Source organism: Meleagris gallopavo, chromosome 22, assembly GCF_000146605.3.
Source record: "Meleagris gallopavo isolate NT-WF06-2002-E0010 breed Aviagen turkey brand Nicholas breeding stock chromosome 22, Turkey_5.1, whole genome shotgun sequence".
Classification (NCBI taxonomy): Eukaryota; Metazoa; Chordata; class Aves; order Galliformes; family Phasianidae; genus Meleagris; species Meleagris gallopavo.
Window position 1 is genome coordinate 1577494 of NC_015032.2, and position 26871 is coordinate 1604364.

Here is a 26871-nt window from a genome sequence, read left to right on the forward strand (position 1 = left end):
CCTTGTTTGCTCCGGAATTTGCTACCCAAATCTTTTTGAACACTTAATACTTACCAGAATTTGCAGAATTACACAATTAAGAATACTTGTCAGTTTCATTTATTACTGTAGCATCATTATGGATTTAAGGTTACACATCCATCATCAAGTAACAATGGGTGGAAAAACTGTATTTCAGGCATAAGGAATTTCAGGCCACTTGAGAAGAGCACGGCTTGCACCCACCGGTGTTGGTTGGTTTTAGTTTCATCTGGCATGTTGTGTTGGCTTTGTTATGCTGTCCCTCGAAATTTTCTGGTGGTAGCTAAAATACCTCAGTGACAACCAATTCTGTGGCAATTTGATTTTTTTTATGTCTGCAACTGTTCTGGAATGCTTTGCTTATAAAATTGTTTTGGTAATGTTCAGTTAAAGATGGAGTGATATAATTAAACTGAGATATAAATACTGGTGTAACACAAATATGCAATAGTTATTCTAGAGATTTTTGGTAACGATAATGTTGCCCAGTGGGCAGACAACAGGGAAACATAGAAATATATTTTTTTAAATAGATGAATACTGTAGTTGCCTCTTCCTTCTGTATTTAGACAACACCTTCTTCTCCCAACCAGCCAATAATTTCATATTCCTCATCTTTTATTTACTGTGTTTTCAACTGCTGTCTAATTGACCAGCTGCTTACAAACCTCTGAAGTTATTCTTTAATTTTGGATGTTAAATGCTCATTGTTTTTGCATGCATATAGGAGAAGGATGAACGCTGTTTGCTTACATTTACCACATTAGTTTGCTGTGAATTTCTTTTCTTACTTTGGCTAATTGTTTCTTTTCCCCGTTGGCTCTAAAATGGGAAAGTGGCAAAACTGGGCTTTTTCACAGCATGGTGGGATGATGTGGATCTTGCAGAGAATTAAGCTGTGCAGAAAGGGAGGGATGCTTTTGGTGAGGCATTTCAGAGCCATCCAAAGCAAAAAGGCCTGATAGCATTAGGAGATTTTTCTTGTCTTGACTGTAGGCAAAATAGTATGGCATGATAACCTATCTGCTATGTTCAAGGCATGTCCACATTTTTCCAAGGAGACTTAAAAGTTAACCAAAGGGAATGCATTTTATAATTCTGATTCTAGTTGTAAAGGGGAAAAAAAAAAATTGGAAGTGTGGGGAGTGTAGGATTAGAAGCAACATGGAATGGTGTGGCACGAGCTTAACAAATGTGTCATTAAACCAACTTGATTAACTCGGGGATAAAGAGATTTGGATTTCATTGGAGAGACTTGCGTGGGACAGCTGGCTCACCTAAAAGAAACATTGCCCTTGAGTAAAAGGGCAGAGAAAATAAAAGGTAAGAAACTCATTTGATGTGAGAACAAGTCCTAGAAGCCTGCGGAAGGGAGATGAACAATAGAAGTTCTATGACATTGTTCAGCTGACCATCCCCAAGTACCCAACAGTTTCTCAAGAGATAACTGAAAGTTGATTAAATTGCATTGAATGCATCAAGGTTGAGATTATGAAAACAATATTAGTGAAGGATAATGTTAAGCATTGTTTGACAAAGTTCATCACGGGACCAATGGGCACCTGTCAGCAATGGTAGGGGCATATCCTGTCCTGCCTTGGATACACTGATGACTTCTAGCTCCCTTGTAGTCCTCTCCTCTCTTAAAGATCACTTGGCACACAGGTAAACTGACGTTATTTAATATCTCAGCAAAGAAATCAACAGCTTACTACAAGAGTTGATCCGGAAAAAAAAAAAAGTGCTTATATTCACTTCTTCTATTTGCACTGGACTTTCAAAGGAAGATTGATGCCCATATTAATGAAATAACCTTGCTCTTCAATATAGGAAGACATACGGTATGATAGGAACTTCAGAGCAAACTGCAAACCTAAAAGCAGGTTTTCTGTTGTTTGTTTTTTTTTTTTAACACTAAATTCTGGTTTGCCACACTGCCATACTTGAATACTGTGGCTGCATTGCCACTGCAGTTCTGTGTAACGCTAAGGCATTTGTGTGAAATTGCAATGTAATCATGAGCTATCTCAATAGTCCATATTAAACAACAGCTGCATTTTCTTCAAGTCCTGTTAATTTGGCATCAAATGGCAAATTTTACCAACCTACGATGGAGATGGGTGGGAGATCTGGGAGGTTCATTTTGTTGTTCTTTGACAGGTTGCATTCTGTCTTCTCCTCGATTACCAGGTAAGAACTGGCAGCTCTGAGCAAACTGTAGCAGAGCAGTAGGCTTAGGAAGACGTTCTTACTTTCCATCCTGGGGAGAAAAAAAATCCCACTGTTTATAAAAACCAAACCATGGTTAAAACCTGCGTGTAAAAGAGAGGTACCTGTGTGGCAGAAGAGAAGGAGATGAATCTCAGCAATTCTGTCATGTTGAGCAGTTTTATGAACAGATTTTGACAATTACTCGTTCCTACTTCTTTCTCCTTGATACCTGGGATTGCAGTTATCTTAGTGGGGGGACAAAAAAATTCTCTCAAAAATAATCCTCTAGAGAATCTTTTTTTTTCTTCTGATTCTTTTCTCAAAAGTTTCCCCCCTTCTTTCCTCCCCTAAGGGGAAAAAAAAAAAAAGCCATGAAGAGTTCTCCCCACTGACTTTAACAGTATTGTTTATTGAATAACCAAGGGGAGACAAATTTCTGCATTCACTTTTGACTGGCTCCATCATATGGTGGTGTTTTTCCCAGAAAGTACTGTTCACAGATTTGTGCCATAAAACCTGTAATAATAATGGCAATAAAAACAAATTATGTTTGCTATTACTTTTCTGTCTACAAACAAATAATGAAGAAATATTTTATTATATCCTGGATGTGGCTGCTGTGCTTGCATATTGATTCATAACCATAATTCAAACAAATTATAAAAGCCTCAGGGCTGAAAGGCACTTACATTCCAAAGGATTTAGTATATACTTGCTAATTTTTCAGATTAGCAATGTCCATAGGATTTGAGCATACTCAAGAAAGGGCTCAAAGCCCTTTCTTGAATCTGGCCGTGTATCTTGGATGAAAGCCACTGGCCGTGGACAACCCCTGAGTGACTCTGTGCAGTAACACAGGGTACACAAACCCAATTACCATTCTGCTCTCATTTTCTTCTAGATTTATAATGCTGTTAAAGTTCAAAGTTAATGATTATTTCCATGTGCAGTAGTTCTATGATGTGTCAGAATTATGGAACATTCCTTGTGGATGTTCTGCCAGTCTTCAGATTTATGTGTAGCTTTTTGTCACTGAAAAGCTACTAGCAGTATTTAAAAAAAAAAAAGGACAGTAAAACCAAGTAGTTCAAGAAATTACTCTGGTTGTGACAGTTTAATTAGTGGAGACAAAAGATTAAGAGCTTCTGCTTTCAAAGTAGAGCATTTCCACTCTGCTCATAGGGCATCGCCTCGAGCATTGTGAGGAGTTCTGGGCACCATAAGAAGTGCATGAAGATTAGTGTCCAAAGAAGGGATACGGAGATGGGCAGGAAGGATCTATTGGGAACACTGTGCTGCTGTGTCCGTATCTCCAGTGGCAGCTGGTAGAGCTCAAAGCTGTATGGAAGTTGAGACCCAAGCTGGATTAAAGTAGGGCTGTGGAGAGAGGTACCCTTTAAATGATTTGATGAAAATTTCGTAATAGGCAATGGGAGGAGTCTTAAATTTGATTACAGATATAGTCTGGTATTAAATGTGGAGGTTGGTGGCCCTGCATGTTGGGGGGGGGCTGGAGATTCATGATCCTTGAGGTCCCTTCCAACCCTGGCCATTCTGTGATATATGTAGGTTGCTCTGAAATTAATGCCTTCTATTTATTCATGGCAATTTCAACAAATACAAAGAGCATAATAACGCTATTTGATAGAGCAAACTCTCAGCTACAAAGCAGTATTTTTCAACATAGTCATCACCATTAGCTCTGCATTTCTGTTAATGATGAACAGTAGCTTGCGTGCTGAGCTCTTCAAAATCCGCACCAGCAGAGATCACCGTCACCACTGCTGAAACACACCTGGTCACTGTGCTCATAAACACTGTTTGACTTCCATAAACGTCCCGAAAATGTTGATGAATCTCACTGGGTGCTATTTTGTCAGCATGGAGGAATTCAATTACACACCTTTGCTCCGCTCACACTGCCACGTCAGACACCGTTTTGCCAGACTGCCTCTCTACTGGCATCTGTTGCATGGTAACAAAATGGAAGGGGGTATTGATGGGAAGGTTCAACCCCTACTGCCATCCCACCAACACCAGCCTCTGACGTTGTGGGCCAACATCATGAGTTAGGAGGCATTACTTTCAGAGCAGCCCATGTATTTTGATCACAGAATCTACCAGATAACCCTGCTTGGGTGTTGCAGTCTGCTAGATGCATGCAAGCAGAGCTGACAGAAAGACAAAGTGAGCGGAAAGTGGAGTCAAAAGTGAAAATGAAATGAAGGTACTGGTAGGCTTGATACTCTTTTCCATCATGTCACAAAACTGATGCATGTATTTCCCTTTTTTTTTTTTTTTTGGCATTACAAGAGTTTTTATTTTCTAATTTTGCTCATTAGTTTCCTAATTCTCCTTCTGGGTCTCATTAGAGACTTTGTAAGGTAATCAAACTATTTTCCTTAATTTTGGCAAGCTGCACATCTGCTTTTCTATGAAGACTTTGTTTTAAAGGAATTAATTTTCCTAGCAGATTCCTAACAAATAAAAAAATATATTATTGCAGGGTTGCCACTTATTGATTTAATTAGACTACAATGTACTACGATATATTTAGTGTGATTTTTTTTTTTAGTTTAGTTTACATAGAGTTGGTCTTGCAAGCAGAGAAGTAATCACTGAACTTCAGCCACAGTTCAGCAAATTATGTGAGTAAACAGTTAAAATATGAAGTGCCCTTTAGTTTTCAAGGGAATCACAGAAGTACACATAAAACCAAAAACAAAGCAAACATTTAAAAGCTTAAAACAAATAAATTTACTGAGCGCCATCAGAGATTGCAGTGCCCTTTTCTATGCAATTTCCTCTGAAGTGCAGATTATACTACTGAATATGTAAAGAATATATTTTATACTCACCTCAACAGTTAAGTCTCAACAGCATTCTTTTCAAATATAAAATAGCAAATGGTGCAGGATGTGAAAGAGCTTTTATCTTTTCTAATCCATCTTAACATATGAGTTTGAATTAAATGTCTTCATGAAATAATTTGATTTCTTCAGTTGTACCCTGTAAACTCGACAGTTGTGAGAGGAGCTTCTTTCCTGCCACAGATGATTCCACCCCACTCTGAGATTTATCCTCATCCAACAGCAGAGCGAGCAGTTGGAGACTTTGATTGCCTTAAACACTGGAAGGGATTAGTTTAAATTTTCTTGTGACATTTAACAGACTCAGACCAACTTAAAAATAAGCTGGGATCGCTCTAAATAGCTTGTTGAAAAGTGTTGCTTAGAAAAATGAAATGTTAAAATGGGTGAACAAAGGAAAATGAAGTACTAAAAACTGTTACGTTACTTAGTAACTCAAAAAATCTTCACATATGTTCTGCTCTGCTGCTCTTTCCAATTTCATTTGGAATGGAATGAGGGAATGCAAGAAAAAAAAACAAAAAAACAACAAACAACCAAACCACAAGAATTAGCAGATTCCTTGAAAAAATTCAAGATTTTAAGAGAATCTTTGAAATATTTAGGAAAAAAATTGAATGTAAAGTACAACAAAATGACTGCATAGCTCCCCCTGATGTTTTGGGTGGTCATTTTATTGCTACACAGCACTATCCTGTCTCAGCCATCAGGTTTCAGTAGAAGAGCTGCAATGAGAATGTGTTGGGAGGGAAGGGAACAAATCACCTGAGACAAATGGGAATCACCAGTGCTGCAGGCAGGCCTCTGCTGGGAATGCTCTGCAGTGCTAAGAGCAGGTTTATTTGCAACTGGCTATACAGAATGCAACTGTTGGACTTCGTCAAGACTTCAGAGGGCACTGTCAACACCAAAAAACTCATAAGGTAATTAAACACAAGCATACCTGCTACTCATCCTCAAACTACAAGAGAATTTGGAATAAACCAACACAAATCTTTCCTCAGATCAACCCTGAATCGCAGTGTGTTTGAGCTGTTTCATTTAGTGTTCTGAGAATGGGCTATAAAAATCTTAATCTACCTCTTTTATTATTTCCGAGGTTCTGGTAAGGACAAATTTTCCGTTCCAATGACCTTTCCTTTTTCACTGGAAAGCTCCAAGCAAGAAAAAAAAAAAAGAAATTGTAACACATCCACCTTCGTTTTGCAATTGAAATATAGGGAAAAATTTCTCTAGCTTAGAAATAGCTGCTCAATGAAAATGTGGGCATGCGGTATGTTTATGTGCTTAACATACATTGAATTCTTGTTACTTTAGAGTGGTTTCTAGTCCTTGTATGTTTTGTGGTAAGACCGTAGAAGAATGAGAACGAAAATTACAGCACGCTTCTATTCCTCTCTTGTGTTCTGGTCTTTGAGTTTTAGGAATCACGCGTCACGCTTTTCCACTGCAACAGCCAAGGGCCAAATACTTGAGCAAAACAACATAAAACCAAGAAAGACTTAATAACATTGCTCCAGGAACAGAGATATAAGGCTACATGTTTCTCTCAGAGTTCTGATCTATTAATACTTTGCTTTGGGTACAACTTGGTAGTTGTGATGCATTGATCAAACTGAAGGAGGACCAACACGAGTTGTTTTATATCCTGTGCTCCAGACTGAGGTTAAGGGGTTCCTTGGGATTGACAGGAAAGTTCACTGTCTAAATGCCTTTTAATCTCCATCACTTTCAGTGACTCTGCTTGGTCTTGATGCTGTTTAGGTGTTCAGCTGCTGAGAAATGCTTAATTAGATAAGGTATAAGTGAAAGTAAAGTTATAGAGAAATGGTAAAGGAAACACATTGTGGCAAATATTTTTAAGGTGTTATCTTGAACAAAATGACAACTGTTGGGAAAAGCTGTCAAGAAATTAGAAGTCTGAAACTGCCTTAACAAATGCCATTTAATCTCCCACTCCAACAGAGAAATCTGTGTTTCAAGGACTGAATAGGACTTTGAAATTCCTAACAATAAAACAAGCACACATACAAAACTCATACAAAAATATTAAAAAATAAAAATTCAAAAACCCAGCCAGCCAGTGGACCAAAAGTGATTAAAAGAAACAAAGTTTTTCATGATCCCATGAAAGATTATATCATAGCATAGAGGTACCACTAAGAGCAAGTAGAGATGGTTGAGAAAGTCCCATTTTCAGAAACAAAAGAGAAAGGATAGCAAACTAAAACAGTGGACTTCAAGAAAGCAGATTTCTGTGAGTTAAGAAATGAGAGGTAAAATTCCGCAAGAAAAAAGTCCATAGTAAAAACCAAAACAAAAAATGACAAACAAACAAAAGCAAAATAAACAGAAAAATAACAAAACTGACGCAAATGAAAATAACAACACTAATTTTAATAAAACAAACAAAATCAACCAACCAATGGAAGAAAAAGAAACAAAAACAGAGTTCTAGAAGTTAATTTGTGTTAGAAAGCTAGAAGAAAACTGAATCAAATGACTGAGAAGAAATATATGACCATCTGTTAGGAAAAGAAACAACAAAACACCAAACCTTAGAAAAACTGACACAAGTTTAGTCCCCTTGCTATCTTTGAAATAATGGGATTCCAAAGCTTTTTGGCTTGATTTTTTTGCAATTTAATTTTATTTTTTATCCTGGTAGACAGTTGATGTGATTTTAACCCTCTACCTCTCGAAACCAGAGAAACTAAAACAGAGGAATTTCTTGAAATGAGTCTAATACACTTACCAGCACAAGTTGACCACTTCATAGGTTCAAAACTAGGTAGATGCTTTTGACTGAGAAACTGTTCTATATGTCCCCCCTTAATTTCTGTATAGAAATTAAACTTTTTAATTTTCAGCCTGAATTTAGTGTTTGATATGTATGTTTGGACCATTATCCTCCAGTGTTTAATTATCTGTTCTTCCTTTCTTTCTCAGCTACTAGAGAAAACTGTGCAGTCCTTTGTCTTTATTTTATTACATCACCTGCATTTTAATCTCTGTGGTGCCATGGAATTCTATTCCTTATATCAACTTCGATGAGTCGTTTGCCATTGAGTCATAAAGTAATTTAAGCTGTGAAGGACTTACAGAGGTCCGTGGCCCTACCTCCTGCTCAAACCAGTGCCAGTGTAGATTAAAAGATTAAATTGACTGACAACTCCTTCACTTGAGACCTGAATATCTCTAAGGATGGAGTTCTCCAAATCTCTAATTGGATTGACTCCATGGGAAAATTCATTTTATTGCCTCCATTTAGCAGGAATGTTCATTGTTCCAAATAGTACCTGTTGCCCCTTGCTACCCAGTTTATCAGTTGTTCTTCCCAAGTTGTTATGACCAGCAAATCTACTTAGCATGCACCCTATCTCATTAAATAAATAATTGATAGAGATGCTAAGCAGTTCTGCCCTCAGTTTTTTGCAGATGCCAACCTCAGCTGTTCTGGAAGCCATGAAATACTCTCAGGCAGTGTTTAAAATAATACAAAGCATGCAGTTATGGTGCTCGTGTCTAAATATATCCTCAGTTTGTTTAAAAAAAAAAACACTCCATGTGCTGTGTATAAAAATGAACATGTCTGTAGCTGAAAAGCAAGCTTATTTTTCAGATTTAAAGCAAATTTAGTTCCAAGGTTTTGTTTTCTTTGTTTTCTTTTGAGAGTAAGTTTAGGCAATATCCTGGGGCTGTTTCTATAGTTCTTCTTTAATACTTGTTGCTATCAGCTCTGTTTCTTCTCCTGCCTACGTATTTTCTCTTAGTCTTTCCAGAAGTACCCCTGGAGGCAGAACTGCCAGTGAAGCTCAGGGGTTACATATGTGCACCTGCAGATTTCATTTCATGGGGATTTCATTGGTCTGCCCAAAGTGCTGCCAGGTGGGCATGTCCTCCTGCTGCCCCTGCTATGCAGGACACCAATCCACTCCCTGCTGTGGCCAGGTAGCAGCAAGAGCTCAATTTTCCCTTTTTATAAAATGGGTTTTGGTAAATCCTTATTCACCTGCAGAAAATACTGCAATTCTTGATTTTTTTTTAATTGAAGGAATGACTCGAACTCACAGGCTAACAGTGTGATGGATCTGAATTTCTGCTTCATTTCTTATTAAATTGAAGAAAGGCTATGAAATGCTGCTGAGTAATGTCAGATTGGCATGTGGAGCTGGAGGCCTTCTTTTGTTCATTTTGTTCTTCTTTCCAGACTCCTTCCTCCTATTGTGTTTTTTTTCTTTTTTCTTTTTTTCTATTTCCCTTCATTTACAGCGATCCACTGTCTCCTGTTGCTTTTCACCCAGGGATTTCTTTTGCCTTTCATTCAGATAGTTCTTTTTCATTTGTACAATTTCATTGCTGCCCTATCTTGTTCTCATCATCCCCAGCCTGATATTCCTGAGGAACGAAACAATGAAATTGAATGAGATGCCACAGTACGCAGGCCAAAGCTTGGCTGCAAAACAAAAACAAAAACAACAACAACAACAACAAAATCTGAATGTAAAGGCATTTGGATATCAAATAATAAAAGGGGAAGAACTGGGTATATTGATCACAGCATGACCAAGGGTGACAATGTGACGCAGCTGTGGAAAAGGCAAATGTACTCCCAGGATGTATTAAGAGAAGTGTTTGTAACAGAAATATGAAAGCACTTCATACTGTTTTGCGCAGGACACTGGTGTTCATTTAGAATATTGAGTTCCATGCTGGTCACCCATGTGGAGTAAAAATGCATTTAAGTTAGAATGGATACCACCGAAGAGTAATAAAGTGATTTAAAAATGTCATTGTTTGAGATACTGTGTGATCTAGCAGATGTCTTGTATGATACTGTCCTATACACCCCATTTCTTCATGTTCCACCTGACTTTTAAAACAGAAGTGGGCTGCTGCCAGCTCCTTGCCAGAAAGATCCAGCACAGCCTTCCTTAAACACTTCAAACATAGCTGACCCCCCCAAAAACCTGCGTTGTTTCTAGATCCTGAACGAGATTCGTCGTTCTCATGTTTATCACAGCTGAAAATAAAATGTTCTTACGTTTGGCATCAGCATGGGTGAGGATATGGAGGGCAGCCCCACTTCTGTGCCTGAAGGATGGGCTCTGGGGCATGGAGCAGTGCTGAAGCAGCTGGAGGCTGTGTGAAGCCCATGTGGGATCAGCTCGGGGTAACACACAGCACATCTTAACACTGTTATTACGTTCTCGAACTGAACAGTTTTAAGGGTGTTTTGAAGATTTTCAGCTCAGCCTCCTGTGCCATGAGTGCAGTGCAGTGAAGGGTGAGAATCAATGGCAGCTAGAATCCATATCTCACTGGGGCTCAGAGATCAGCTGTGTTAGGATAAAAAATGCAGAGTCTCATTTATTTAGAAGAAGGGCTTTAGAAGAAGGCCCACCCTATTTGTCATAGCTCACTATTCATGTGACTGCTTGTTCTCTCTGCTGTTGCTCATTCAGAGCCTGCTGGACCCACGCACCCTGCCTGGATTTCACTGCTCTATTCTTACTTAAACCAACTGTTAATGATTATAGTAATATGTCGATCTGAACTGGTCCTATTTCAATTTCTAGGAACGGAATCCTTTGAAACTTTTCTTTTTCCTGTGAGAAATTCTTTTGTTTTTATTCTTTTTTTTCTCCTGAGAGATGGCTGGATGACCAAGTAACTTCCTAATATTCTCCTAGCACCGCAGGAATTGAATTTATAAGTTACATTTCTCCAGTTTCTTTCTTCATAGCTTTCCTATTCATTATCTAATTTTTCAGTAGAGTAAGAGGCAGTATTCTTTTACTGACCTTGCTGATGACAAGTGATCCCCATACAGTGCTCTGTTTTTTTAAAATCAAGTTCTCTAAGTCCTATTCCAAAATTTTTCAAGGATCTGTGTCAAACCAACACTTAATAGTAGTTTTATTATCCATGTGGGCAACGATTAAGCTGTTCTGTGACTCACTGAAATTTTTCCCACCCAGCTCCCCCAGTTTAAGAGATAGCACCTGCTTTAAAGTGGTTATCTCGCCCTTCAAAAAGGCACTGCTTCCACCAGGAAAAGGATGAAACCATGGGAGCATGGGGAGATGAGTGGGTGTGAGAGTGGATCAATCAATTGATGCACTGACTACAGAAGGAACTCCAGATTTCTGTCTTAACCACTACGGGGGAAGGAGTGCTCGATGCTGAGAAATGTTCTGCTCATAAGCCAGGATGCTAACTACTTTGTGGCAAATTATTTAGCCTGGATGATTTAAAATAACTTCTCAGTAACTATTGAAAGGTTAAGTGTGTTTTAATTTCTGTATTGTTACCCTTATATCAAATAGTTTTTTATTAAGAAAAAAAATAGTTTATTTTTCCATATTGTTATTTTTGGCTTTAATTGAAGTCATATTCTCTCATGTAATAGTTGCAGTGTAATGGCGGTTGTGGTCTTTTCTCCATACAAGCCCTATTTGCAATATAATCTGCCTATCATAGACTAAAACTTTGCTTCCTGTTTGTAAGCAATTTTAATCTTCTGCTTTATTTTTAATGATATTAATAATATTCTATGCTTCTGAAATTACTTTAAAGCAACTTTCTGGTACTCGGTTATTTTGAATGTCAGGAGCAAGGACTCTGCTTGAGAAGGTTTTCTTGCTCGGTGCTGGGACTCAGGTCGTTTTATTACGCATTCTTTAAGTGTTCTGGCCTGTCACTGTCTGTGTGTTTAACTGCATCTGCGTGTCTAATGCATCCAGGAGGTGCATTTCTTCTGAGAAGAGGAAATGGACAAAGTTACATATCTTTGGAGAATGTAGGAAAGCAGGAGCTGTGAAACTGTGGTTGCTCCTACGTTCACTTTCTAGAGAAACTGCTATATGAAGTACTCATTTCCTTATTATATTCTAAGAGTTTTACATATTGTTTTGATCAAGAGATGTTTTTGACAAGTCCCTCTATTCTTTTCCTATGCTACTTAAGAGGATTGTCTTATGTTTGTATACTGGAACAAATCAGTTTATGTTACTTCCAATACATCTAAGAAGTGATTTATTTTATTTTCAAGGGTCTAAGCTATGAGATACTTGATCCACTTCTGGCAGTGAATTAGCTTCAGGAATTGCTGGGGCAATTTCAGTTCCCCCGGTGGTGATGGCAAAGTCGTATCAGAGCAACGGTTAAATTATATCTGATAGTAAAAATGAAATAAAATATCTCTCTGGCTTTCTTGTTGATTAATTTTTGAACATCTGCTGGAAAATCAGAGGGCAAAGAGGTTCCATAGGGAACATAACAGAACTGGAAGAAGTTCTCAAAGTCATGTGATATCAATTTGCAGGTAATGGAAAGCGAAGTGAATACTAGATGTACTGCTAGAAGAGGTTCCTTTTGTGTAGTATATGCATAGAAGCTGGGATATCTGGATATTCCTTATACAATAGGTCAAGTTCATGTTATTGTGGCTGTGGTCTGTACAAGTGATGACTGTAGGAGCCGTTGAAGTTTGCTGCTATTTGTTACAGTAATGTACCCTTTTAGAAATGAGTAAGTAGAAAATAAGTCAAATTGCATTGCTTTTGTCTCTGTGTGCAGAAACCTGGCATCAGTGACTCGACATAGTGTACCATATGGGAGAAAGACACTGGAACAATCTTTGGTATCTGCACCAGATCAATGAGAGTTCTGGACTGCCTCTACGAAATGCTGCAAGGCACAGCTTTTTTATTTTATTTTATTTTATTTAATAGAAGAAGGGAAATCCATGTGTCACCCAGAAGTGGTAAATAAGCATGAAGACAAATGGAGGAAATATGTGTTAACTGATAAACTACACATAGGAAAACAATATGTGTTTTAAGAATGCAGAAACTTATGGCCAAACATCTAAGGAAAAACTAGCATCGTACATTCAGATGGGGAAATTCTTTTCTAGGAAGCAGTGAATCAAAAGGTTTTGGGAGTTATGTTGGAAATCAGCTCCCATTGTAACACTGCTATCGAAAGTACTGATGTAGCTCTTGAATGAGAAAACAGGGCTGACTTCAATAGGAGAGAGTATTTATTTAATACTGGTATGACTATTACTGGAAGACACTCCATGAAGAACACTCTTGAGTGGAAGGAGTTTGGATAAAACATAAAAATGATCAAAGGAATGGAAAAGTACATCTGAAAAGAGCTCTTGAAGCTCAATCTATTTAATATCAGAGAGAAACTGTAAATGTCTCCATCACTGAACCTACTTGGTAGAACTGGGGGGAGGGAGTGACAGAAGACTTTTCAAGCAAAGCAGCAAAGATATATTGAGATGAAATCATAAGAAGAAGTCAGAACTAAAAAATAAACATCTTAACTGTTCTGGTTCACTAGTAATTATACGTTAAAATGACCATCCAAAGGTTGAAACCTTTCTTTCCTTTTTTTCTTCTTCTTTTCTTTTTCACTACAAAGACTTCAAACAATGGATTTTCTTTATTTTTAAACTAGGAAATGCAAATTGTAAGCAAAACTACTGCTCATTTCGTCATTCCCTGTATTACTGCAGTAACAAATAGTTAGACCAGGATTGTGTTCGGCTCAGGTGTGTGAGGAGTGCACTTCTCACTGAGTAATCCTGGAGAGAAAGATGCTGTGTTTACTGTTGTTGCACTACCACACTTTGATTTTCAACCATATCGACTTATTACTTCATTGGAAAGTTGTTGTTTCAAAATGTTTTTTAAATCTTGACATCCCTAAAACCCCCTTAACTCCAAGAAAATTGATCGTATTCATCTTGAGCATCAGGCTTTGAGTCAAACACAGTGAAGCAGCCCATTCCTGAGTGCTATGGAATATATACTGAGAAAACAAGCTAAAGAAGCTTTGAAATTCAGCATGGAAAAGACAAAACGCTGAGAATGAATCCCCAAACAGCATGTGTGTATCCATTAATTACAGTGTTAGTTCTTTTTTGTGTTCCCTCAAATGCAGTCTGTATTGCTTTCCGATCATTTATACAGATCTGCTTGTACACCACTTAGTGTAAGGAGGATAGGATATAAGCTGCTGCAGGCCCGGCGTGATTCAGGCTCAGAAAGGTATCAGTCCACATTCTTTCTAAATTTCCCAAATTGGTTAGAGGTGTCAGCTGCATTCGGGCACAGCAGAGCTGCCACGATCTTTTATCAAACGTCACAGTTGATGATTCATTACGGATGCCTCCTCTCAGTGCAATTTGTCACCTTTAACCATTTTATTTTATTTTTTTTAAAGGCAGATCTATTACTGCCAGGTCCATGCATGTCTTATTACCAGCTGGCTGCAAAGAGCCTGAAGGGCTCTGCCCAGAAAGAACAGCCCTGCTGACATCAGCAGCTCCTGCACCCACAGCCTGCCTGGAGCGCGGCTCCGTCTGTCAGCAGTGCTTGATGCTGTGCAGGGAATGCATCAGTGGTGGACACATGGCAAAGCCCATTGTAGGAGTTTGCTCTGCAGGAATGAGCAACAAGTCTATATGGGTACACTCAGATAAGCAACAAGTCTATATGGGAACACTCAGATATTTGAAAATGGAATACTTGTATTGATGCGACGAAAGCATGCTTAATGTTTTGCTGAATGGTTGGAAGGGTTGTGTTAAATAGATTGGAAATTATTATTTAAATACTATTAATAATAGAATGGCTTCCTTAATACTTACAGATTGAGAGTGATTTTCTGAGACGTTTTTCACAGAATGAGTCATTAGAGATGCAGAGAGGGGTGAATGAAAGAGATGCCAGAGATGGGCATTTCCCATTACTGCCTTCTGCTTCCTTAGAACTTAATTCATATTATGTATGTTTAAATCAAATCAGACTTTAATCCACACCCCCCAACTAAAGAAAGATTGAAAAGAAAGTGTGATTTGAAAAATAAATTGCAAATGCAAGAAGTCAGTGGCTTTTCCCATTGCCATATTTCTTAAACAGCAGACTTAAGATGTAACAAGGAAAAAAAGCAATGCAGTAACTTTTCTGTGCAATATGCATTCAACACGAGGATATATGCTTAATTAACACGGTGTTAATTACATCAACAAAGCTTTCAGTAGATCTTCACCTTGTAGTGTACTGAGAACTAATTTATGCATATTGTTTACATGAGTCTCGGTATACTGAGTTTTGTCACTCATAAAAGGTCAAAGGAAATATTAATGATAAAACCTACACTGAAGTTGGCATTTTTTCCTCAGTTTTCAAAGTGTGGAGGGTTTTTTTTTCCACATACAACAATTGTGATTCTTTTATCTTGCATCTTCCCTCGGTGTGATTATTTCCCCCGTTTTACAGCTGGGGTGCAACACTTGCAAAAGCTTTCTGAGGCTGTTTTGGTATGGAAGAAAAAACCAAACTGCATAAAGCAGATGTAGGGGGGAGTACAACTTCAATGTATGGAAACCCAAACAAGAGAGATGATTTAAAAAATAAAAAATAAAAACTAACCAAACCAAACACAACAGAACAACCAAAGGAAGCATACCAAACAGCCTCAAGAATGCTTTTCGGGAAAGAGCATGAAAACAATTGTCCAGAATTTGGTAAGTGGATTTTAGTTATCCAAATAAGATACAGGTTCCAATCTCTATATATATTTAAAGTCAAACTCTCCAGTCAAATGTATCCAAAAATTTCATCCTACCTCAATCAGAATTGTTTCTGATATTAAGAAGATGGTCCAGAAAATATGAAAATGCTGGTGAAGAAGCAAAGTCACTTCTGAATGTGATAAGGTGCCATTCCATCATGCGACTGAGCCAAAAGAACAGGGAGCTGTGCAGTGCACAGGTGGAAATAAAAGGGGAGAGGGGGAGTGAAGAACACAAACACAAACATCTGTCTCTCAAACACACACACAAAATAAAATCTACCAGGGATAGCAGTAAGAAATGCATCCATTTAGGGAAGTTACAAATGCAGTGAAATGAACAAATGAAGTCGCTGTAAAAATCAAGAAGTGCTCCAAATTAGAACGGAGATTGGGAGAAAAATGCTGACACTGCAAATGGCAACTGTAAATTATCTCTGAATTCAATTACATAGAGCAATTACTGCTTGCTTAATTCACCTAAAATTATACATGAACTTTATGCATATTGATGGTGGGTTTGCCATTTGAATATGTTTAATACAAAATGACTTTTAAGAACATATTTTAGAGCAAATCAGAAAAGAAATTACGATCCATAGTGTGAAGAGAAACATGACCAGACCACAGAATAAAATCTAAACCCTGTAAATCATTCAGGAATTATAAAAACTCCAGGAAGATGAAGATCTACATTTTACAATCTCTTTACCTTGGAGAGCAAAAGTTAAAATCCTAGCCAACTACTTCAAGCAATAGAAAAGCACATAGGAGCTGTACTTTGTTAACATGAAAACCACAGAACTAAGGCACATGGAGATGATTCAGCACTGAAAATAATTATTTGCAGAGAAAACATAGGTAAGTGTAAACTGAACTGAAAAGCAAAACTTGCACCAAAACTCAAGCCCCATATATGTCAAACATAATCAAAGCGCCCTGAATCCCAGGCAATGCTGAAAAGAAGAGTTGGAAAGCAAGCACAGAACGGGAGCCAATAAACGCAAAAGAGCAAAGAGGTAAAATAGTAAAATAATCTTAAAACTTCACCGCTTTCCACAGCACAAAGACAGATTTATGCGACAGATCAGAATGCAAAGACAAATCTCCTCGGTGCCGCGGAGCAGTGAGATGCGATTGTTTCCGTCCAAGCAAAGCAGTCAGTGCCCTGCCAAAGAGGCTAAATATTTTGGTCCTACAGAAACAACAAGCTGTTATTCTATTTATCAAGATCTAACGGAAACCAAAACAGCTGGTCTCCCTTGTTCTGCTGAACTGCAGAGAATATAGGCAAAGCTTTGGAGCTGTTTTCAGTCCCCTTTGACTCCTCAGCAGCCTGCTTTTAACTACCACCTCCTCCCAGAGCAGTTCAGAAGTGCTTCCTATCATTAGCTGGCAAAATTATAACTATGGCAAACTGCCTTTTCTACTTCAATTTTTGCTTCTTCTCCGTCATTCTCTCTCTCTTTTTTTTTTTTTACCCTTCCTTTCTAACTGTTGCTCTGAAAAAATGTGGTGTCATCTCCTTTTTTTCTTTTCCTCCCCAATTGAAAAGCAGGGTGAAGGTCCCGTCGCAGCAATCTTCCAGCAGAGAGGTTTGCAGCTGATGGCAGCAGTTGAATGGCAGCTAGGGGTTATTCTATCACCCAAGTAGGAAAAGGTGTGCGATGGGAACAACCAGAAAGACCTCTTGTCGGAATCCTGCTCCTCAGTCCCTGCTCAGGGCCCGTTCTTGCAAGGCTCTGTGTCTGGCAGCTCTGTTCTCCGGAGGGATCCCTGCAATTGCAGTGTATGTGCAGGAGCAGATCTGCAGCAGATGCCTAAGAGCGATAACAGCGGTGTTTTAAGCCCCGCTGCAATGAGATAATTATAGCTGGAGCAACAAAAGGCAGAGACCTAGGGGAGGAAAAGTGGTTTGTGTTGTTGTGTTTTAAAATGGACTGACTGCTCGTACAAAAACCAGATGGCTTCACCAGCACAGGGACACTGTGTTTGAAATATATCATGTCCCTTTATAATTTCAAGGTCCAATGGTACATTTCACACATTACCTTTCAACTTTACATTGTAATGGAGTACTAACACTTTTTGCTGGCTGTTTTACAGCCATGTGTGTTATGTGTGCCATGTGGTGGGTATTTTTTTAATACCTCTTTTTAATAGCTCTATCCTGCAGGAATAACTGTTCATGAAGCTGCTTGGCCGCTGCTGCAGCCTAGGGCACCAAATGTTTCAGACTGGAGTAAGTGACAAAGTGTCAGTGGTTTTTTTGTAAACCAAAGGATCCAATTTGATTTAACAGCTTATGAGGGTTTATGTGAAAAAGATGATAGACGCAAGGGAGGCCCTGTTATGGAGCAGAACTGTGTTCCGTTTGTCTCCCTGTGTGATTGCCATGCTCTGTATGAAGGCAGCCTTTCAGTGTTCCATCAGGATTTCATAATACAACCGGAATTACTCTTAGATAGGAAAAATATCTCCTTTGGCAGCCTGGCATTTGCTTCTTTTTTTTTCTTTCTTCCTTGATATGTAGCCTTAAGCATGGTTGTTTCAGTGAGCAAGAAGGCGCTGAGACGACATGGGCCAAGGGTGCAATGTAGGCTTATGAAATTGTAAGCACTTGCAGCAATCATGGGGAGATGGAAAATGCTGGTTTGGTGTGGGAACAGCCCCACACAGCCCATCTATTGGAAAACTTTGTACAAATCATCAGGTTGGAAGAACTCTTGTCTGATTGCAGCTCTTTATTTGCTGGGTTTAAAACACTGCAATCTCATGTTTCAGCTGGCTATCTGTCACCAGCATGGGATGTATATTAACGTACATCCCACATCAGGCTACTTGTTTTCTAAGGATCTTGACAATATGTAAACTGAGTGAAGCTATTTAAACACTTAAAAGTGACTATGGGTCATCTTATTTTGCAAAGACAGATGTCAGAGCAGTTGTTAAATCCTATGGCAACAATTCTAGATTTACATGGGGATGATCAGAGCCAGAGAATAAAATTTGAATAAAGACCAGCTTTTCAGAGAAAATGTATATGAACATTTAGTGTCACTATAAAAATGCAGCACAGAGGGCCATCGCTGTTAGCAGCATGCTGATAGCACTGCTGTAGCCTTTCAGCATTTAAACTGAATCCCAAGGGGGGTGGAGGGGGATGAGGGGGAGCTGCTTTTAACATCTTTTTGCTTCAAACCGAATGACTTTATAAGTGAAGGAAAACCTTCTGCATCTAAGATGTCTCTCTTGGAAGAGGAGATGATGAAATGTGTTTTCCTATGCTTTGCCCTGATATTATCAAACTAGAATCTCTAAATGCTTTCAGAGGAGGAGTAGTTAAGAAATCAGTACTTATATACAAAAAAAGAATAAGGCAGGCAGCCCTGCCTTGCTTTTACAACATAATATTAATGCTTTTTACTAAAACTGTGCTGCTTCAATATGGCAGTAATAGCTCCTGTCACATTTTTTCCCCCTAAGTTTTCTTTTATTTGTTGCTGGTGGTTGTTTTTGTTTTTCTTTTAAAATGTGAAACCAGCTACTTGTGGCCAAGCTTTGGTGGTTTGCAAGCCAGTGGAGTCAGACAAGCAGTCAGCCAACCAATAGATAGCCAGTTGTTCGTCCAAGCTGGTGTGGGATGGCATGCTTTGCACCATGGAAACCAGCATATGTGAGGCAATCTCATATGCATAGGTTGTTCTGCTTGCAATCCTCTGGACATCAAATGCAAAGTTGGGTATCTTTATATTGCTTTGGTGACATCAATCTAGGATAGTAAGTCCAGTTTGAACATTGCTTAGCTGCTTTTACAGCAAAAGAACAAAAGGTTTTCAGAAGCCGTTGTGTTTGGCGTTACAATATTAGCAAAATGAAATTGCAGAACATTTGAAAATGATTCTGTTCCCACTAAAGGAAATGCATGTTGCACGGTCTCCGCTTTTCCAAAAACCATCCACAGCATTAGCTTGTGCTGGAGCGCTTAGGGAGCAGTTCCATCAGTACCTGCGCAAAGCAGAAATGTGCCCAGCGACCAAAAACCAAGCAGAAGTGTCTTCGATAAGGAACCAGAACCTGACATGCCTGACATGCTTGAGAAGTGACATCTGAGATGAAGGCAATGAGCAAGTATGTGGTGTGGTTACGAGTAGCTCTGGGGAGAAGCCTGGAACAGCGGAACAAAGACAGGCTGACAGGAGCACAACATATTGCTGGAGCTTTTGAAAGGGCAGACAGATGTTTTTCTTCATCTTTCTCTACTCATCTTGCTGCAGCACTGCTGAGTGATGAATAAGAAGTGACACAGTGGTGGAGCTGGTTCAATTTTACCAGTCGGGCCGTTCTCAGTTCTTAAAGTTGACAAATGAAAATGGCAAAAGCGACTATATAAATATCTGAGGTGTGGCGGCCATAGCGGTGAGGCCAGTCTCTTTTCATACGTGGAGACAGGACGAGGGGAAATGGACATCAGCTGCAGCACAGGAAGTTTCGCACGAATGTGCGTAAGAACTTCTTCACGGTGAGGTGACGGAGCACTGGAACAGGCTGCCCAGGGGGGTTGTGGAGTCTCCTTCTCTGGAGATATTCAAGTCTCGCCTGGACGCCTACCTGTGCGACCTGGTGTAGGGAACCTGCTTTGGCAGCGGGTTGGTCTCGATGATCTCTAGAGGTCCCTTCCAACCCCTACAATTCTGTGATTCTGTGATTCTGTGATTCTGTGACTAAATGTTTCCAGAAGAAACAGCTTCAATTCAGATTTTATAGTGATAGCTGCAGGGGGAATCTACAGTATAAACAATTCCCTTTCTTTTGAAAATGCTGTTCTTGTTTTCCCATTTCAAAACTCCAGAATGCTCTGATTTTTTTATTCATTTGAATTGAAAAAGAGCACTGTCTAAACTTTCCCTATAGGAAAACTTTTTCAGACCCTGCTGTTACCTGAATTACAGCATAATTCTTTTCTTAGATTCTTTTCCAGCCTTGAGGCACCAAATTTACATCTCCTTTGTAGACAAATTCATTTTCTCCTTTTAAAGAGAAAGAAATCCGAGGGATCTGTTTGTGTTGCTTTGGAATAAAGCTCAGCTGTCACTCTGCAGAATGGTTTAGATTGTCAGATGTGATGCAGGGATGCTGGTTTGCATTCACAGTACCAACCACACAGCCCTGGGAAGAATCTGGGCAGTGGGGATTGCATTTGTATGCCCCTTCCTCTGTTTGTCTCTGTTTTGGCTCTGTTTGATCACAATCAGTGTTTTATTCTCTCCCTGTCTGACTTATGTTTTCTACTGTTGAAAGTTTCAAGACAAATATATATATATATATTTTCCTTTTACTGGTATTTTAATAAGGGGACAGGCAAATAAATCCTTATCGATGCATGATAAAATAATTAGAATTATTAGCATTCCAAAAAGTAGAGTAATAACGACGCATCTGAAATATCCGGATAGGATGAAGTGAGAACAATAAAATCAGCCATCGAGGAGTTCCTTTGCAGAAGGATCTCTCAGCAGCATTTCTCATTCACTTAAACATGAGGTCCTGATCCCTGAAAGTGGACTGCTTTGTTTTCTGATCTAGTTTTTATAGTTTCTGTGTGAATAGATGCAACAGAAACACGAGAAGTAACACTGCAGGCACAGCTAGCTTTGCAAAAGGGAATGCAGATTAGGATGGTTTCATTGGGGTACCTCCCACTGCAACTTCTGCAGAGTTGCACTGATTTAAAATTAGAGTTCCTCCTGCAGTAAGCAATGGAGAAGACAGGTGTATTTGGAGAGCGCTTGAGAAGCCGTAGCCTTTACAGGAGCCATATGTGAAATGATGCTTACAAGGGAAAAAAATATGAACCAAGCTTTTAAGTAAACGTGTATGAATAGTTTCAGAACATTTTGGCAAAGAAATTCTACATCTATTCCAAGGAATGCATTATCCTTAGGTTGAGGGGTCTTATTTTTCATAATTTATCCTCAAAGCTGAGAAATCAAAGAATATAATTTCAGTGGAAGCTGTCAGAATGGGTAACGGCACACAGTTACAGGCTTGGGCTAGTTTTATTTCTGTCTTTATGCCATAAAAAGAAACAGCACTAGAAGTCAGTAATGTTCCTCCACTGATGACATGGTCATTACTTCCACGAATTCAGTCATTTCCTTCTCATTTCTATGAAGTTAATAACACAGGTTGTCTTTCATCTTCCTGACCTAAAGTCTTCCAGCCAGATTTCAACTGATTGCTTTACTTGTCATATCTTTCCCAATTTACTCCCCGATGCCTAAGCTGATATATGATTTTTGCTTTGCAATTTAAATGCTTTGTTCTTCAGAGAAAATTAATATGGGGAGTATTTTGGTCACAGAAATACTGAAAATGTCAAAACATTCAGATTGGAAGAATATTAGACACTTCACTATTGAAGATCTTATAAATAAATCCATACCATTTCTCACTGTGTTCATTTGATAATGGTGTTTACCTATTAAGAGTTAATCCTACCCTTTTTGTGCTGTATTTAATCAGAAAGGGGTTTAAGTGAGAAGTAAATACTTCAAATTTCTTTTATAAACGCATTCATCTTGTGTCTGCTTTCATTGAAACCAGTGGGAAAGCTCTCAAGCATGTGTCCTGAGTTAAAATACAGCTCACTTGCATCGAGTGCAGAACTGCGTCTATTTCATGTACAACTGAGGTTTAGAAAGCACTGTGCTTCCTACAGTAATTCCTTGCATTTCAAATTGGAAACTCTAGTGATATTTATGACCAGGTAAGGAAGAACAGTATTTTAAATAAAGGGCTAATTTACGTTCACAGACTTGTTTATTGGAGTTACAGTCAACGCTCGTCACATTTTAGCAACTTGGTGTGCTGCGAAGGGTGCATTTAAGCACGAAAACAGGCTGTAACATTAGTGCCTTGGAACCTCTGAAACTCATTTTAGCTGTCTTACTGCACCTTCTAACTAAACACAGAAAATGATTTTAAGTACCCCAGAGCATTCAGTAACAGTTCCTCATTTATCTCTGCTGCAACAGCATTTCGTATCAAACAGTTCTCAGCAGTTCTATTGTGCTTTCAGAATAAATCTGATCCGCGTTTCATTGCAGAGGAATATCAAAGGAAGGAAAAAACCCCAAAGGCCCCTTTATCACAAACTCTTCTTGTTCCTCCCTTTACAATTTAAAGCTTAAAGCTACTTTATACGAATTGTTGATCTAATTGCAGCACAAAAAGTTATCTAAACTTGCCATCGTCTGCCAACAAACAGAACTAAGATTACTGGGACCTTGGTGGAATTTGTTGTAAAGCATAAAGCTTCTGCCTTTATGCTTTACAACATGTGCACACAAAACTGTGCACATACAAAACCGAGCCATACATTTAGAGACGCATTCATTAAATTCTTCAAATATTCAGAACTCCTACCTTGTTGTTTTCTATATGAGAAAGGCAACTGACATCTGGTCCTTGTTAATGCCATCAGTGTGGCATTACAGGACTCAGAATTCTATGCATACCATGAAAACATCTTGTATAAATCTGAACATATACGCTGTATAACATTTATAAATAAGAGTTGCTGGTTCTGGAAGAGGGCAACAGCTAAAACAACAACAACAACAACAAAACAACCAAACAACAACAAAAAAAAACCACAAAAGAAAACCCAAACAAACAAGAAAAAAGATCCCACCAGCAAACAATCCAACATTTGATGAAATCAGTCCTGAAACGGACAATGAAGGTTTAACTCTGAGCTCACTTCTTTTCACCCAAAAATACAGAGCTTGAGGCCAATAAAAGACAAACCTGAGCATACTAAAGCACACTGTACACCAAACAACTATCCCATTTCTGAAGACAAAACGATAATTTGAAAAAAGAAAACACCACTTTGCACATAAAGGACAGTTGGAGAAGTTGTTTTCATTTAGCTAAAACTTATTCTATCTCAGTATACTCACTTTTTGTTTCATAAAACTGGTGAACACTCATTACTCTTCATATTCCCACTGCCTCATGCTATTGCTTTCAAAGTAGATGACGTATTTCTATACGTACATAAATACAAGCAGAGTTTAAATTACAGATTTCTTTGGTCTCTGTATTTTCATTTTGTATTGCTAAGCGACTCCATAATGCATGGAGAGTTCTGCTGGAGCCACATGTCTTCCTAAAGTATTTCATGCTAATTTAGAAAAAAAACACGGAAGTTTAAATGTATGGCAAAATTATGAATAAAAGGAAAACATCCTCTGAGATAATAAAACTTTTACTCACCTCAGCCATGTAGCTGAGGAGAATGCACTTCCAGACAGATTTAAAAAATCAAAGCTGGAGTGCTGTACGTTGATCGGCATTTCTGGCTTTCCTGAGTGCAGGAGATTTCACTGCGAATCAAGTGAAATTAATCTTGCTAAATCCTTCGATTTATCTGAGCTTTGTGTGTACTTAAGGTCTTAAGGCCTCTCTTTCTGTTAAAAATAAGTTAATGATAAACAGAAGGTAACTGTAAAAGAGCAGCTGCAGCACTGAGGCATCCTGGCATTGCTGCTGTGCCTGAGGGCAGCAAGGACAGCATGATCTGCTGAATAAACTTTGTTTAGCTACATTAGAAATTAACCTCCAAAACTGTTTACTACGTACCTTTCTTACAGGTCTTCAGCTGTCTGTATTTTTAATGCTCTGGTTCTGCTTCCTTTTCATATAAATCAGAAGTTTGCTTTCAATCAGTGAATTAAAGATGTGAGGTCTTGCTTATTTGAATATTCAAGACATGTTGGCAGGGGCGGTACTTCGAAAGGGTTATAATTTTTTTCCCTCCCTCTCCAATGGAAATGTCAAATAGGACTGATGTTGTCAATTCACAGGGTCCTTGGTATGTTGAAAATAAGAATTCGTACATCAGGTATGCAGGATGTAGAAGACCCAGAATGCAATTCTAGAGGAGCAGTAAGGCTGCAGTGTAGTTGTACAGCTATGTTGGTGCAACTGTGTCCTGCTGGTTGTGTGTCTTGTGCCTTTGGTATTGGCACCTATTGAAAATTGAAAGCAAAGGCCTAAAAGCTTTATTTGGTATTCTTTTTCTAGCAGGTTATGTCTACAGCCCTATTGAGAGAGGTAGTCTGTTGGTTTGCTATCTTCTTTTTTGTAGATATGAAGGGGAGTGTGTGATGGGGGAGAAACGTTGATGAGCTCTGGGAGATTGCAGAGTGGGCAAACATCCCTTGGTGGTTCCTCACAGGGCCCTCACTGATCCTACAAGTGCTCCACCAGTTCAGGAATCATAGGACCACAAGTGGCTAGCAGAAGAGGAGGGGGACTGGAGGAGCCTGGTTCCATCTGCTCTCCTTTTTCCATTCCTGAAATAGGAAAGAACCACATTGGTTCTGGAGACAGAGAGAAGTTGGAGCAGGGATGCAGCAGGGTTAGCATAGCAAAAGAGGGTCTGAGTGGGTCAGGTAGGGCAGCAGGGTGAAGCAGAAAGCTATCATAGCGAATAGTGTGATTGTATGCTTACCTCATATCACAAACTGGTAATGTGCAGCCACCATCATGCACTACTGTGGTGTTGGCACATTCTCTATTGCTGCACTGAAAGCGCTGTGTGCTCTATCCTGTACTGGACCTGTCCTGAGGCATGGCTGTACCTGAGTGCTGCTGGCCCTGACCGTCAGGCTCTTCTGCTTGGGAGCATGGGAAGAGCCCACAGCATTTTGTACAGTCTGATTCGCCAGGCATTCTGCTTGTGTGAGTCATACTTGTAGAAAATATAGGTATGGACATTTATATAGGGGCTATACAACTTTCTCCCTCTCCTTCCTCTTTCATCACCCAACATTGCATGAGTCAAGGACTGGGAGGAGACCCTGTTCTTCATAGCTACCAAATGGATGTGGTACTGGTGAGCAAGAAGGGGCTGATGCTGAGACAAGGCAAGGATGAGGTTTGGAGTTACAGAATCCAAACAATTTCCTCTTACCTACCGGCTAGGGATAGGACATTTTGGTGAAATGCGTTCTGTCCTTCAAGACCTGCTTAGTTGAAGTTCCTTCTGCCTCTGTAGTGGGGACCAGAGTAGGTTCTCCTCTTGCATTTGCCCTTCTGCAGCTCCGCCTATGGAACATGTAGGGTATTAATTTGAGAGGAAATATTTATTAAGCACAAATAAACATTGTGTAGACTTAGGAAAAAAAAATCCTTCTCTTTGGTTGATTCTTATTTTTTGCTAGAGGCATGACAGCAGTGCTGGACATTGCACAGAGAGGGCTGTGCTTTCTCACAGTTCAGAATGTACCAGCCATAGGCTGTGGAAGCATCTCCCTCCTTGCTCAATGCAGGGATTGAACTACACATATAAGCAATCTAGTTTTAGATGAGTGTTTTGGAACAACCTCAGTTGTAATTGTCCAGAACAAAGAACAGTTAATATTAGATTTATACTTCATCTGAGCTTTAGTTTTGAAATGTAGCCATGTAAAATCCTTATTTCACTTTTAAAGGGAAGCCATACAGTTTGTTTCCCTTTTCTGTATTTTCCTGGCTTTTTGGTCTTGATCCAGTTTATCTGGTTTGCATCAGGCTGAACCTGGCGTAACATATGGCCCTGCAGCTGGAGGCTCCTCACATTTGCCTGAAACCTCTGATTATTTCAGCTTCCTCTTACAGTGATTATACCAGGAATTTTCCCTAGGGAAGTTGGTAGTTTATTCACCAAACAAGCCTCTTCAATTGTATAATAGAAGAAAAATAAGCAGAGAAAGACACAGACATGTTTTTGTAACTGAGACTATTTTAAGTAAAACCTCAATTTTACTTTTTCATTCTGACTGCATAAGATAACATCTTTCTTCTCTCCACAGGCTATATGTTATTCTGTTGTCCCTTATTACAAAACATAAAGATATCATTTTATTTCTCTAATAGCCTAGAAAGTGATTGAAGTTCACAGGTCCAAACGAAGTTATGCCAGCTGTAACTTTTGATCTGAAAGGACTTTGTAGCTAGTACAGAAACTAATAATTTCCTTGCAAATAAGCACAGAGGAATCAGTTTGTAACATGAAAAGGTGTTGTCTTCCCCCCCTTCAATTTACTTCACAGCCCCTTCAAAATCTGGCTCTTCCCTTCCTTCCCTCCTTCCTTCCTTCCTTCCTTCCTTCCTTCCTTCC

At 39.0% G+C, this 26871-nt stretch overlaps 1 protein-coding gene across 3 annotated transcripts in view; it reads right to left on the reverse strand.

Moving 5' to 3' along the window:
* Positions 1-24279, reverse strand: part of ASIP (agouti signaling protein) — a 28763-nt gene extending 4484 nt beyond the window's left edge. Inside the window, exons 1-3 of one of the 3 annotated variants that reach the window (XM_031556506.1) lie at positions 23982-24072; positions 23666-23752; positions 2127-2281 (exon numbers count right to left, since the gene is read on the reverse strand). In XM_031556506.1, the coding sequence (XP_031412366.1) occupies positions 2127-2280 (154 nt within the window). In that variant the 5' untranslated portion in view covers position 2281; positions 23666-23752; positions 23982-24072. Of the gene's footprint in view, positions 1-2126; positions 2282-2354; positions 3250-23665; positions 23753-23981 lie in introns of those variants that run through there. The other 2 variants (XM_003211924.4, XM_010722265.3) reach the window with 2 other exon arrangements.
* Positions 24280-26871: the final 2592 nt, after the last annotated feature.